This window comes from Cervus canadensis, chromosome 2 (assembly GCF_019320065.1).
Source record: "Cervus canadensis isolate Bull #8, Minnesota chromosome 2, ASM1932006v1, whole genome shotgun sequence".
NCBI lineage: Eukaryota > Metazoa > Chordata > Mammalia > Artiodactyla > Cervidae > Cervus > Cervus canadensis.
The window spans coordinates 1046971-1060050 of record NC_057387.1 but is presented as its reverse complement, the minus strand read 5'-3'; the positions used below and the strand labels follow the sequence as shown (position 1 = coordinate 1060050).

The 13080-nt window shown below is 41.5% G+C and overlaps 1 protein-coding gene across 2 annotated transcripts; it reads right to left on the bottom strand.

The window, feature by feature from the left end:
* Positions 1-1150: 1150 nt before the first annotated feature.
* On the bottom strand, positions 1151-12975 carry CREG1 (cellular repressor of E1A stimulated genes 1). Of its 2 annotated transcripts, XM_043450181.1 has the most exons (4): positions 12555-12974; positions 9378-9497; positions 5953-6137; positions 1151-2481 (listed from the first exon to the last, which is right to left on the bottom strand). In XM_043450181.1, exons 1-4 carry the CDS (start codon positions 12906-12908, stop codon positions 2478-2480), a joined length of 663 nt encoding a protein of 220 aa, XP_043306116.1. In that variant the 5' UTR covers positions 12909-12974; the 3' UTR covers positions 1151-2477. The 2 variants fall into 2 exon arrangements, with proteins under 2 accessions (XP_043306116.1, XP_043306125.1); XM_043450190.1 differs by lacking the exon at positions 1151-2481 and having other exon boundaries at positions 5949-6137; positions 12555-12975.
* Positions 12976-13080: the final 105 nt, after the last annotated feature.

The following is a 13080-nucleotide window of genomic DNA, read 5'->3' as shown; positions in this document are numbered from 1 at the left end:
AATGAAAAATTCCAGCAATAAACAATTTGTACATTTTGTGTGTGCTATGTTGAGTAGTGTGATGAAATCTCACACCATGAATCATCCCTTTGCCCAACGAATTGACGCTCTATGTACCTGTCAGTAGTAGTGGTCTTGATATCACAGTGCTTGTGTTCAAGTTACCCTTATTTTACTTAGGGAAATGTTGGCAATTCGTATAGTCTTTCAGTTCAGTTCAGTCACTCAGTCGTGTCTGACTGTTTGCGACCCCATGCTTTATAAAATAAACTTTATCGTGTGTATGTATAGGAAAAGAACATAGTACATATAGGTTTGGTATCATCCTGGGTTTCAGATATCTGCAAGGGCTGGGGACAGTCTTGGAAAAGATCCCTATGTATAAGCAGGAAATTATTGTTGTTTGGTCACTAAGTCATGTCCGACTTTTGCGACCCCATGGACTGTATAGTCTGCCAGGCTCTTCTGTCCATGGAATTTCCCAGGGAAGAATACTAGAGTGAGACAGTGGGTTGCCATTTCCTTCTCCAGGGTATCTTCCTGACCCAGGGATTGAACCTGTGTCTCCTGCATTACAGGCAGATTTTTTTTGCCACTGAGCCACTTGGGTAAGCATGTGGAAGATTGCTGTTCAAAAGACCAGCATCTGCACAAAAAGTGGTCCACAGTGCCCCCTGGTGATCAACCAGAACATAATAGGGACTTAATTTGCACATTCAATTAAAAAGGAAGCCACAGCATCTTCAGTGAAAAAGTGGTTGACTCTCCTCTGTGATAATTGGATCTTACTTGAATACAGGTATTTTTACATGGTACCAAATAATGAAGAGAAAACTCACAATAACTGAGTAAAGGGAGAAATACAGATAGACACTCTCAATTTAATTCTATCACAAGTTACCTTGGCACCCAAGGCCCTGAGGAAAGACCCTTGACAAAGACTACATTCTGGTAAATCTCCAAATTTTAAGACATAATGAACCATTTACCAATAGGAAAGGGTCAAGTTATTCACTTTAAGCTTTAAATCAGCCAGAAGTTAATATAACAACCTGCTAAAATAAAAACACAAAGGGATTTCAGCAGTGGACAATGAAAAAAAAGTGCAATAAATATTACCATCTCTGTGTAAGAAAATAAATACAACACATTTCATGAAAATAATGCTTTTTATTATTAATGCTTTGAGTAAGAAACCTCCTCCACCAAGTTTAAGACACATCATTTTTCTTAAAGAGAAGCTGTTTGCTGGATTTCAGGTTAAGTTCATTTTGTAGTTTCAAACTCATATTCAACTTCCTTTCTCTTAGCCATTTAAGGATCCAGTTGCTTGATTCCAGACACACCTCTTATAAAGGATCTCATAGAGTCTTCTAAAATCATGTATATAGGTAATAAAAGCACAGTTTCTTCCCTTCTGAAGAAATGTGATTTTTAAAAACCGTGTTGCCCTCCCTCTGATGACCTGATTTAGGCAGTAACAGCATTAGAAGCCACTTAGACATTTGAAGAAGTTGAAAAAGGCTTAGGCCATTATTGAGAGTTGGAAGATGGATTTTGGCTCTGGTTGAACCTGGTCCATGTCTGGGTTGACATTAAGAAATGTTATAAAAGAACACCAGAAATAACTTACACATAAAATGCCCCCCTTTCTTTTTTCTTTCATAATCCCCTTTTGGGACAAAAAAAAAAAAAGGTGTGCTTGTGTGTATGTATTTTGAGAGGAAGAAACTAATCACACAGTGTCCACTTAGCTGAGGAAGTCAAATTCAGAAAATTTTATGAACTTCCTTTATTAAGTCAGATTAAGGAAGTTTTATGATCCTTTGTTCTAGATATTTATCACTTTAGACTTGAAGAATTTTTTTTTGTTTTTTTAAGTTCTGTATAAGATAGTTTTGCCTTGTGTTGTATTAACAACACCCAGGACTGTCAAACATAAGTGGACCATGAGTGGGATGCTCCATTTGTGTTTCATCATTGTTTGTTTGTCTTGGCAAGATTTATTCAGGTGCATTGTAATAGCAGCCCTTAATACAGACTCAGGCAGCAGCTGTGGGGGCGTGACCCTCTCCCCAGCACAGTGGATTTCAGGAATTAAGAACACATACTTGAGTACTTTCAAATACCAATGGTCAATCTGAAACTGGTAACTGTTCCTCTTCAAGGAGCACTGTTGGCAAACTATTTGAAATTAATGGAATAAATCGTTGATCATAAAGACACATCTCTATGAAAATGGCTTCAAAATATTAAAAAAAAAAAAAATATATATATATATATATATATATCTCCAACAATCTCATCTTCCAAGAAATCCAGTAATAATCCAACTCAATTCTGTTAGCAAGCAAGCAAAGAAAGAAAACTGGCTAATCTTCTGGCAAACTTCCCATAGAAAAACAATAAGTGCTTCAAATCACTGTGAAACTTCCTAAGAAATTTCATGCATGAGGTTAAATTCGCCATATGCTGCTTCACCTAGAGAGGGGAAGAGAGAGGAAGAAAAACTATTTCATTAAACTGAGTTGACAAATCAGAAGTTAACTCATTCTTGGGAAGGGCTAGAGACACTTCTGATCTAAAAGTTTTAAGATCTCAAGTTAATTTTGGGCAAAGAAAAATCTGGGTTAGCTAAAATGCAAAAAATTCATTACTAAAATGAGTCCTGGTTTAGGGTCAGGCCTAGGGTCTTCCTCTCAGCTCTCATCCCACCTCTCCAAATATGACGCTGATACACTTTAGCAAGCACTGCCGGGACAAAACACTGGTCAGCAGCTGTGGCTACTGTGATCATCGCATTCGAGAACATTGGAAGAGTTAAAAGACAAATGAGAGCAGAAGGGGTCCCCAACCTTAGAGCAGCAGTCATCCAGCACTCAGCCAGGGAGGTGACCTTGACCCATTTTCCTATTGCGGCCCTGACCACAGCCATCAGGAAATCCATCTCCAGGTAAGGGAGGGCGGGCAAGTTGCAATCCACTGACCTCTCATTACCTCCGTCTTTGGGTACCCCAGAGGCCTGCTGCTCAGACTTAACAGTGAGAGGAGGCAATTGCTGATACTTATGAGAAGAACTGCTTACCCAAGCACATCTACACATACTTCTGGTAAACATTACCACCTTCCATTCAATATGAGTCTAGCAAGACGAGGACTACTGTACACGCTCTTGGACTATTAAACAGTCCTGATGGCAAACCTGGTGGGTGGAATGGTGGGGGACCCACTCCTGGACTCTGAAATGGGTAGGAGTCAGAAGCATCTGTTCCAGGTCACATTCAAGGCACTGCCCATTCCTAGGATTCTTGCATCCTGTCTCAGGAGGGGTCACACCCTGGGCTAGTCTTCTGCCCTCCTCCCACAAGGACAGGAAAAAATGCTCCCTCTTATCTCCAAGCTGTAGAAAAGGCCCATTCATCTATGTTAATATAGTAGAAACCTCAAATTTATCTTTTCCATTGACTTACTCAATGTGCAGACTTATGGGTTTTCTTTTCCAGTTTTACTTTGTTATTAAAGCAAACATTGCCCTCAGGCATGTTATTTAGACAAAGATAACTGTACTTCAGAGACTGTTACATCTGTAAAAGTGAACTTTAACCTTGAAGAGTGGGCCTGTCGTCTTACTGACCATCCTCCTTGATAATTTGTTGCCCAGCCGTAATGTTATAATTGCTACCTCTGTCTTCCTTCCTGAAAAGATGGCTTTTCAGGTCCAGAACACAATCACTGGCCTGGACCTCCTCCCTTGCAGGCACAACAGCAGAATAAATGCCATGACTGATTCTTCTTTGTTGTTGTTAGATTCTTTATTCAAACAGGGGGCTTCCCTGGCGGCTCAGAGGTTAAAGTATCTGCCTGCAATGCAGAAGACCTGGGTTCGATCCCTGGGTCGGGAAGATCCCCTGGAGAAGGAAATGGCAACCCACTCCAGTATTCTTGCCTGGAGAATCCCATGGAAGGAGGAGCCTGGTGGGCTACAGTCCACAGTCGCAAAGAGTCGGACACGACTGAGCGACTTCACTTTCACTTTTCTTATTCAAACAACATAATCAAGAATCTTTGTCTCAAAGGATCAGCCTGACAAGTAGCCAGTATTTATTAAACACCTACTCTGTGCCATGCACTCTCCTAGGTTAAGTTTGGAATGAAAAACCAAAACTAAAACCTGAGTTTTGCTGTGAAGAGATTTACAGTCATGATGGAAAGGCAATGATTCACCAATAGAACTGTTATATAATATAATAAGGCAGAATATATGAATGCTGAGAATTTAAGCCCAAATCTGAGCTGCAACCTACAAAGTCTAGCTTAGCATGGACACTTTCATCTCCACAAATAGCAGCCAGTCTGTTGCAAGCAGAAAGTGTTTAAATTACACTAGAGTTGGAGCCTGGTCAGCTGCCAGTTTGGAGAAGGAAATGGCAACCCACTCTAGTACTCTTGCCTGGAAAATCCCATGGACGGAGGAGCCTGGTAGGCTACAGTCTGTGGGATCACAAAGAGTCAGACACGACTGAGCGACTTCACTTTCACTTTCAGCTGCCAGGGATGTAACCAGAGGAGCAGCAAAACCTCCTGGTTAGAAACAAGGTGGAGGTTCTAGAGCTAGAATGCTGGGCTTTGAATCCCAGCACTATTGCTTCCTAAAACTTTAAGCAAGTTTCTGACTTTTCTGTGCATCAGCTCTCCATCAGAAAAAAAAAAACAAAGAAAAAAAGACTACCTCATAGGACTGCGGTGAGAGTTCAGTGAGTTCAGACATGGGAAGCCGCCAGGAAGCACAGCCCACAATGCCCAACAAACGCTACTGATGCTGCTCTTACTGTCAGAACCATCCGCGAGGCCTTGAGGCTGCCAGGCAGGCCAACGTGACCCGTGTCGCCTGGGAAAAGCACCAGTCCCCTGTATTCCTGCATTTGAACCCTAACCTAATTTCAAAAAACTTGATCACACCCTTCTGTCCTGTCCCTTCCCCATCTTCAGGCTATGTTCTTCTCTTTCATTCTCTCCGATCGCTCCTTCCCTCCAAGTGTCCATTTCCTGGCAGGACGGACCGCACACTCCCACAGGCACTAGAGGACCAGGGCCTGCGGATCTGGATCACATGCTCAGCCGGCATGTGAATCCTTCACCTTGGGTCAAGTGCCAGGTCTGATTCTCGTGAGAAAACGCCATCATGGGTCAGAACTAGGCTCCACAAGCACAGACCTAAGACAGGGCCTTGGGAATTCCCTGGAAGCCCAGTGGTTAGGACTCTGCTCTTTCTCTGTTGTGGCCCAGGTTCAAACCCTGATCAGGGAACTGAGATGCTGCAAGCCATGGGGCGCAGGGGAAAAAAAAAAAGAGTCTCCACCTGGTGTCCTAGTTTGTAGACAGAGGTCAGGGTGTCTGTGATGGGGAAAAAACTGGGATGGAAGGAGGTTTTCATTTTCATCAAGCTCTAACTGAAATGTATTATTCTTTTTAACGATGAATGTAGGCAATAAACTAAGAGGGGACAGTGTATCTGTGATGGCCACTGACAGAAATATAGGAATTATAGATACTTTCATATCACAGCACTGTTGCTGCAATGTCTTAAAATATTCAGTTCTCACTACTCTGAAAGTACAGGAAGGTTACGGACTCTCTACTTGAACTTACTATTTAATGTATTCATTAAAAAGCCAACATATTACTATATATCCCGTATTTTATATACCCCACATTTTGTAAAATATTTTTATTTTACATATTTACATACGTATTTCCATATAGTTGGTTTCTTTTGTAATCTTATGTGCTTTATGTATTAGAAATATTATTCCTAGGGGAGTCATAGGCCTTACCAGCTTGCCAAAATGATCCATGGTACATGAAATGGTTAAGACCCCTTTGCTTTAGAAGATTGAGGACCACTGATAAGGGCTGCAATATTAGAAAGATGGAAGATGTGTAAATACTTACTGAAATGTGGCGTTATAATATTCTGCAGGTGTCACTATTTTTGGTCCACCAAAGTAGTCCAGGACCCAAATATTGGTTATATTCAACTTAGCGAAGAACCAATTATGGCTGGATGGCCAGGTTTTCATCTCAGGGTGTCGAATGAATAATGAATTCTTTGCAACGTCCATTTCTGTTTCACTCACCTAAAAGATATATATAAAATAAACCTACTCATAGCAATGACATTTTGCTTTCTTGGCTGTTAAGAATGTGTGATTCTAGCATTCCACAAACCCTAAAGAGATTATTCAGTTATAAATCCTGATTTTTTAAATTTTTATTTCTAAAATTAATTATTGATCAATAATTGAAATATAACTCTGTATTAGTTTTAGGTGTATACAATATAAAGATTTGATATATGCATACCCTGCAAAATAATCACAAGTTTAGTTAACGTTCATCACTACACATAGTAGTAATTTTTTCTCACCTTTTTTTCCCTTTGTGCTGAGCACTTTTAATATCTACTACAAATCTTGATCTTAAGCCATCAAGAGGCAGTAAAAGAAGCTTGAAGAAATGCAGAGAACAATGGAGATTTCAAATGTTGGTGATAACATATACTATAATGAAGTGGGAAACCATCATGAGTACCAGTTTTCATTGTGAAATAGCAATTTCGAGCTGTCAGAGTAATTGGCACAAAGTACTATAATAAAATATTGCTGGTGGTTACGCTGTGTAACATTAGCACTTTTATCCCACAGCATGCATATATTAAACACATAGATGGGTGCACACAAAGGATATAAGTCTTTAGAAGAAGCACAATGGAACTCAAGTGCATCTGCTGCCCCTCCCCCCGTCTCTGACCATTGAAGAACACCCAGCTCCAGAAACACAGCCACATAGAATTTTGAGCCCATGATTAAAACCTATCTGAGGTATTCATGATTGACAAGGTCAAGAAGTCTGCCTACTGGCTTAGCAATCAGATCAGTCCTCACAACACCTTGCCCTTTGCCCTTCCCACTGTTTTATTTAACCTCTTCTCTCTAGCATTCACCCCCAACTATCTAAATTCACTTCTAGTATTTAATATAGATACTCTCCCTTGTCTCCAATTTTTAAAATTTATTTTAATTAGAGGATTAATTGCTTTACAATGTTGTACTGTGTTCTGCCATAGATGAACATGAATCAGCCACAGACACACATATATCCCCTCCCTCATGAAACTCCACCCCACCCGCTAGGTTGTCACAGAGCATCGGGCTGAGCTCCCTGTGCTATCCAGTGACTTCCCATTAGCTCTGTTTTACACGTGGTAATATAATGTACCTCAATGCTACTCTCTCAATTCATCCCGGCCCTCTACTTCCCCCTCTATGTCCACAAGCCTGTTCTCTATGTCTGCGTCTCTATTCCTGCCCTGCAAACAGGTTCACCCAGTACCATTTTTCTAGATTCCATATATATATGCATTAATACACAACATTTTTCTCTGACTTACTTCACTCTGTATTACAGGCTCTAGGTTCATACACCTCACTAGAACTGACTCAAATTCATTCCTTTTTATGTCTAATATTCCATTGTATATATGTACACATCTTCTTTATCCTGTCATCTATCAATGGACATCGAGGTTGCTTCCATGTCTTGGCTATTGTAAATAGTGCTACAATGAACACTGGGGTACGTGTGTCTTTTCCAGTTACGGTTTTCTTAGGGTATATGGCCAGTAGTGGGATTGTTGGGTGGTATGGTAAAGTTTTATTCCTAGTTTTTAAAGAAATCTCCATACTGTTCTCCACAGTGGCTGTTATCAATCTACATTCCCACCAACAACGTGTAGATTTTTTGATGATGGTCATTCTGATTGGTGTGAGATCATACCTCATTGTAGTTTTGATTTACATTTCTCTAATAATAAGCAACGTTGAGCATTTTTTCATGTGTTTATTAGCCATCTGGATGTCTTCTTTGGAGAAATGTCTGTTTAGGTCTTCTGCCCATTTTTTTATTGGGTTTTTTGTTTTTCTGTTGTTGACCTGCATGAACTGCTTGTGTATTCTGGAGAGTAATCCTTTGTTAGCTGCTTCATTTGCGATTGTTTTCGCCCATTCTGATGGTTGTCTTTTCATCTTGTTCATGGTTTCTTTGCTGTGCAAAAGCTTTTAAGTTTAATTATATTCCATTTGTCCATTCTTGTTTTTATTTCCATTACTCTAGGAGATGGTCATAGAGGATCTTGCTGTGATTTATATCAAAGAGTGTTCTGCCTATGTCTTCCTCTAAGAGTTTTATGGCTTCTGATCATCTTTAATCCATTTTGAGTTTATCTTTGAGTATGGGGTTAGGAAGTGTTCTAATTTCATTCTTTTTCATGTAGCTGTCCAGTTTTTCCAGCACCACTTCTTGAAGAGATGATCTTTTTTCCATTATATAATTCTGCCTCCTTTGTCAAAGATAAGGTGCCCATAGACATGTAGGCTTATCTCTGGGCTATCTTGTTCCATTGGTCTATATTTCTGTTTTTGTGGCAGTACCATACTGTCTTGATGACTGTAGCTTTGTAGTATAGTCTGAAGTCAGGAAGGTTGATTCCTCCAGCTCCATTCTTCTTTCTCAAGACTGCTTTGGCTATTCATGGTCTTTTGCATTTCTATACAAATTGTGAAATTTTTTTATTCTAGTTCTATGAAAAATGCCACTGGTAATTTGATTGGGATTGCACTGAATCTATAGATTGCTTAGTCATTTTCACAATATTGATTCTTTTGATCCAAGAACTTGACATATCTCTCCATCTGTTTATGTCATCTTTGATTTCTTTCATCAATGTCCTATAGTTTTCTGTATATGGCTCTTTTCTCTCCTTAAGTAGGTTTATTCCTAGGTATTTTATTCTTTTTTGTTGCAATGGTGAATGGGATTGATTCCTTAATTTCTCTTTCTGATTTTTCATTTTTAGTGTATAGGAATGAAAGGGATTCACGTGTATTGATTTTGTGCATACTCCCCTTTTAATATACTTAATCTGCTTTCTGCTCTAAGCCACTGTTAAATACAGAGACAAGGAATCCAAACATGGGAAATATTGTACAGTGTACAACATGGTCAGGAGTATGAACTTTGAGCAGATGTTCCTTATATAGGAGCTTAATAGCTGTTACATCTGTTCAGCTTCAAAAAATAGTTCCTTTTTCTTATTGAACATCTATCTGCTCAGTTGAATAGTTCAATATCTTATTGAACACCTACATGAAAGTAACCAATTAAAATCTTTAGTTTTTATGAAATTCCTTTACATATTAGAATATATTCTAACTCTGTACCTCAATCACAAATTTTATTTTATTCTCAAAATATGTCTTCCTTCACTGTTGATGATGATGATCTTCTAAAGCCAGTATCTGTTCTTACATGATATTTACCTTGATAACAGTTCCTGATAGTATTATGTGAGCACAGAGGGGACTCTGGGGATCAAATCCGTATTTCCTGCAGAAACTAGTCTCTGCCAAAGACATGGTCAACGTAGCATATGGATTCTCCTGTAGAGATAAAATGAAGACCTCTCATGTGAAATGTTGTCTCTGGAGAGGTAATTAATTTCACAAGTTGCATACACATTGTCCCCAGAACTTGACCATTCTTTCATGAAACAATGAATTGGAAAATACCACCTTCCACTTGGGAAAATTACTACTTGGATAGAGACTGATCTTTATCCTCTCTCCAAAAAAAGTGTGTTGGAGGTTGTTTCGCATTTTAAGTAACTAACTCGGTAAGAATTATGTTAAACACTTCTCTTTTTCTTAGACTCCTAATTTGTCCCATACTTACCAGAGGAATTATAACTACATTATCACCCAAATACAAGGCTGAACTCCAACCTTCACTGAAAGAGCTAAAGGATTAGACTACTGTGAAACTAATGCATAAAAACAACACAGTAGTTCAACTAGCTAATTGTATAATTTAAGCAAGAAAGTAGCTGAATCATGCTTCTTGGTTATCTTATACTAGCAGAAACTATCATGTGATTTCAAAATTGGAGAAGTTGCTCTTTCCTGTTCTAGCAGTAAGAGAATTCTTAAATTAAAAATGTGATATAAGCAAAATTCCTAATTCTTTCCTTTTCAGAAATCAGCTTCATAAAAGGCATTGTTGACAGATTACAGCAAAATTCACATGCTACATTTAGTGTTTTAAACCTTAAATGTCTTGTGTGTGGGATTTTGCCATCTCACAGTGACCCATCAAAACAGTGAGTCATAAAGAGATCTCTTTGGAATTATTAGGCCAAAAATTTGCTGTCAACAAAACCTATTAGGCAAGGCACTAGGGAGACCAAAAACAGGGGACAGGGAGACTCAGACAAGGTCTTTCCCTTCTCTGTGAGTTTATAATCTGGTTGAAAAGTCAAACATAAACAAAGTTTAAAAATGCAAAACAAAGACACAGAAGAGGTCAAAAGGTAGCACATAACTCACTGCCAAGTGAATGACAGTTAAGCACATTTGAAGTTCAGTGTAAGGAGATACCAGCACAGCCTGGAGTGATATGGAAACTCTAGGGAGCCTTGTAAGACAGTCAAAATCAGCACAAAAGTCAAAAGATGTATTAAAGGTAAAGTGAAGTGAAGTCGCTCAGTCGTGTCCAACTCTTTGTGACCCCATGGACTGTAACCTCCCAGGATTCTCAGTCCATGGGACTTTCCAGGCGAGAATACTGGAGTGTGTTGCCATTTCCGTCTCCAGGTGATCTTCCCCACCCAGGGATCAAACCCAGGTCTCCCACATTGTAGGCAGACACTTTACCGTCTGAGCTACCAGGGAAGCCCGTATTAAAGGTAAAGGGCATTGTAATTGCAAAAACACAGAATGGGGAAAGTATAGGACAAGATTGTGAGTAGTAAAAACCCAATTTGCATGAAAGAAAGCTTTCTGAGGGGAAGGGGTAAGGGACACAGTAGTGAGAGGTAGAGGGTTGTGGGTAGTGAGCGTGCCTCAATTCCAAGCTAAGGAGTCAAAACTGTATTTTATAGGCTGGCATCTGTCAGGGCTTTCCAAGAACCACCTGTCTGGAGAGCGTGTTAAAATGTGGATTTCTTGGTTCCATTCTCAGCCCAGGTATTTGCATTTTTAACAAACACCCAGGTGAATCTTATGTAGCTCTATGTTGCCAGATGTTGTTAAAGGTTTCTGGGCAGAGGGCAATGCTGAGAGATGTCAAAGACCTGGGCTTGAGTTCCACCTGACAGCCATTAGCTGACTAGTCACAATTGAGTCTCTGCACCTCTGAGTGCGAGTTTACTCATTGCCTAAAATGAGGAAGATAACATCAGCAAAAGTTTAAATATAATAGTGTATAGCAGTGGTTCTCACCCCCTCCCAACATTAGAAGCATCAGGAGGGATTTGGGGGGTTGTTTTATAATAAAATGTGTTTTTAGTAAAATGCTTTGGAATTGCACTTTAAAAATCTTCCCAGGTGACTGTATTTGCAGCCAAGATGGACCATCACTGATGAAACAGAAATGAACTTGCTCTGAGCAAATGTTTAAGGGAGTGGAGTGGGTGACTGGGAATAAGAAAATGGGGAAACAGGGATGTATATACCTTAACTAAAGGAGGGTTAGCTCAGAGAATGCAGGCTCCCAGTGTCATAGATCGTCCCCTTTTTCAACAAGTTAGAAATTCAGGCTTCTAATTGCAAGCTCCATTTTTGAATGTTGGTAACTAATTCAAATTTATTAAAAACAAAACAGAACTCTGCGTGAGCCAACGAAAACCCGTCTGTGGGACATACTCAGCTCATGGACCACCAGTTGGTGACCTGCGTTTTGAAGGCAGTAGATCTGGCATAAAATTCCAGTGTGGCCACTGGGCTTAGGGCAAGTTCTTTATCTGCAGAACCAGGGTGGTAACAGTCACCTCAAAGAGGATTAAAAGACAGGATGAGGGGAAGATAAAGGGAAAGGTCATCCTGGCACACAGCAAGTACCTCATCAAATACAGGTTTCTTTCAATATAATCCATAAACAATGTTAACCTCAAGTCTAGGGATCTTTTGTCAAAAGGAACCTTCCCCAAATCTTGCTCCATCCCTGGACTCAGCATAGCTCTAGTCTTCCAGGTTGTGATACCACTCGAAGCATCAGAAATCCACCTGAGAGGTGTTAACTTGGCTCTGCCCCAAAAGGTGGACAAAGGGTGAGGACCTAGTTCTCCAATCCGGTCTGCTCCCTACGTGGGAGGCTGACGTGCACCTGAGGCCTATAACTTTTCACAATAAAAGCCCAGTTAATGAGACACCGTGCCCCAAGACGACTCAGGTGAGAAGTCCTCCAGGTGCTGCTAAAGAATACACCCCAAGTGCGTGGCACGGTGGCAAGGACGTGTGGGCAATTCTTGGTATTTAGTTGCCCAACAATTGGAAAACTGTAATGCACGCCTATCCAGCGCAGGAGAGAAGATCCAGAGGTTTGGGCTGGGTTCAAACTCATCTCCATGAGGCAGGCTCTCCTTTCCAGGCAGAATTTAAGCGGTAGTCGAAAGGCTCGCGCGCGCTCCAGCCCCGCGGAGCCACACTGCCCCTCCGGCTCACCTGCAGGTTGCCCACCGATTGCTGCAGCGGGCTCAGGTAGAAGTAGGGCACGCCGCTGCCCTTGCCCGGGGGCCCGTCGCTGAGCGATAAGACGTCGGCAAAGGGCCTGCCGCGCACCCCCTCCTGCGTTGAGATGGTGGCCAGTGCGCCCCAGTCACAGACGTTTGTCACGAAGCGGGCCACGAGGGCCGCATCCTCCCGGGGCGGCAGCGGCGGCAGCAGCTCGGCGGCGCCCCAGTCCCCGTGGCCCCGGCCGCCCCGGCCTCGCGCCGGTGCCACCAGCAGAGTCACCAGCGCGGGCGCCAGCAGGAAGGCGAGCACTGCGCGCACGAACCCGCAGGCACAGCCCGCCATGATGGTGACCCCCGGCGAGAGTTCTGGACGCGGCGGCCTACCCCGACCAAGGAGAGCCCCGAGTCGGGCCCCGCCCCCTCCGAAGAGGGCCAATCGGAGTACGCGGCTGGAGGGCGGAGGGGCGTGTCCCTCGACCGACTCCTCCACTCGCTGGGACTGACTGATTAGCCAC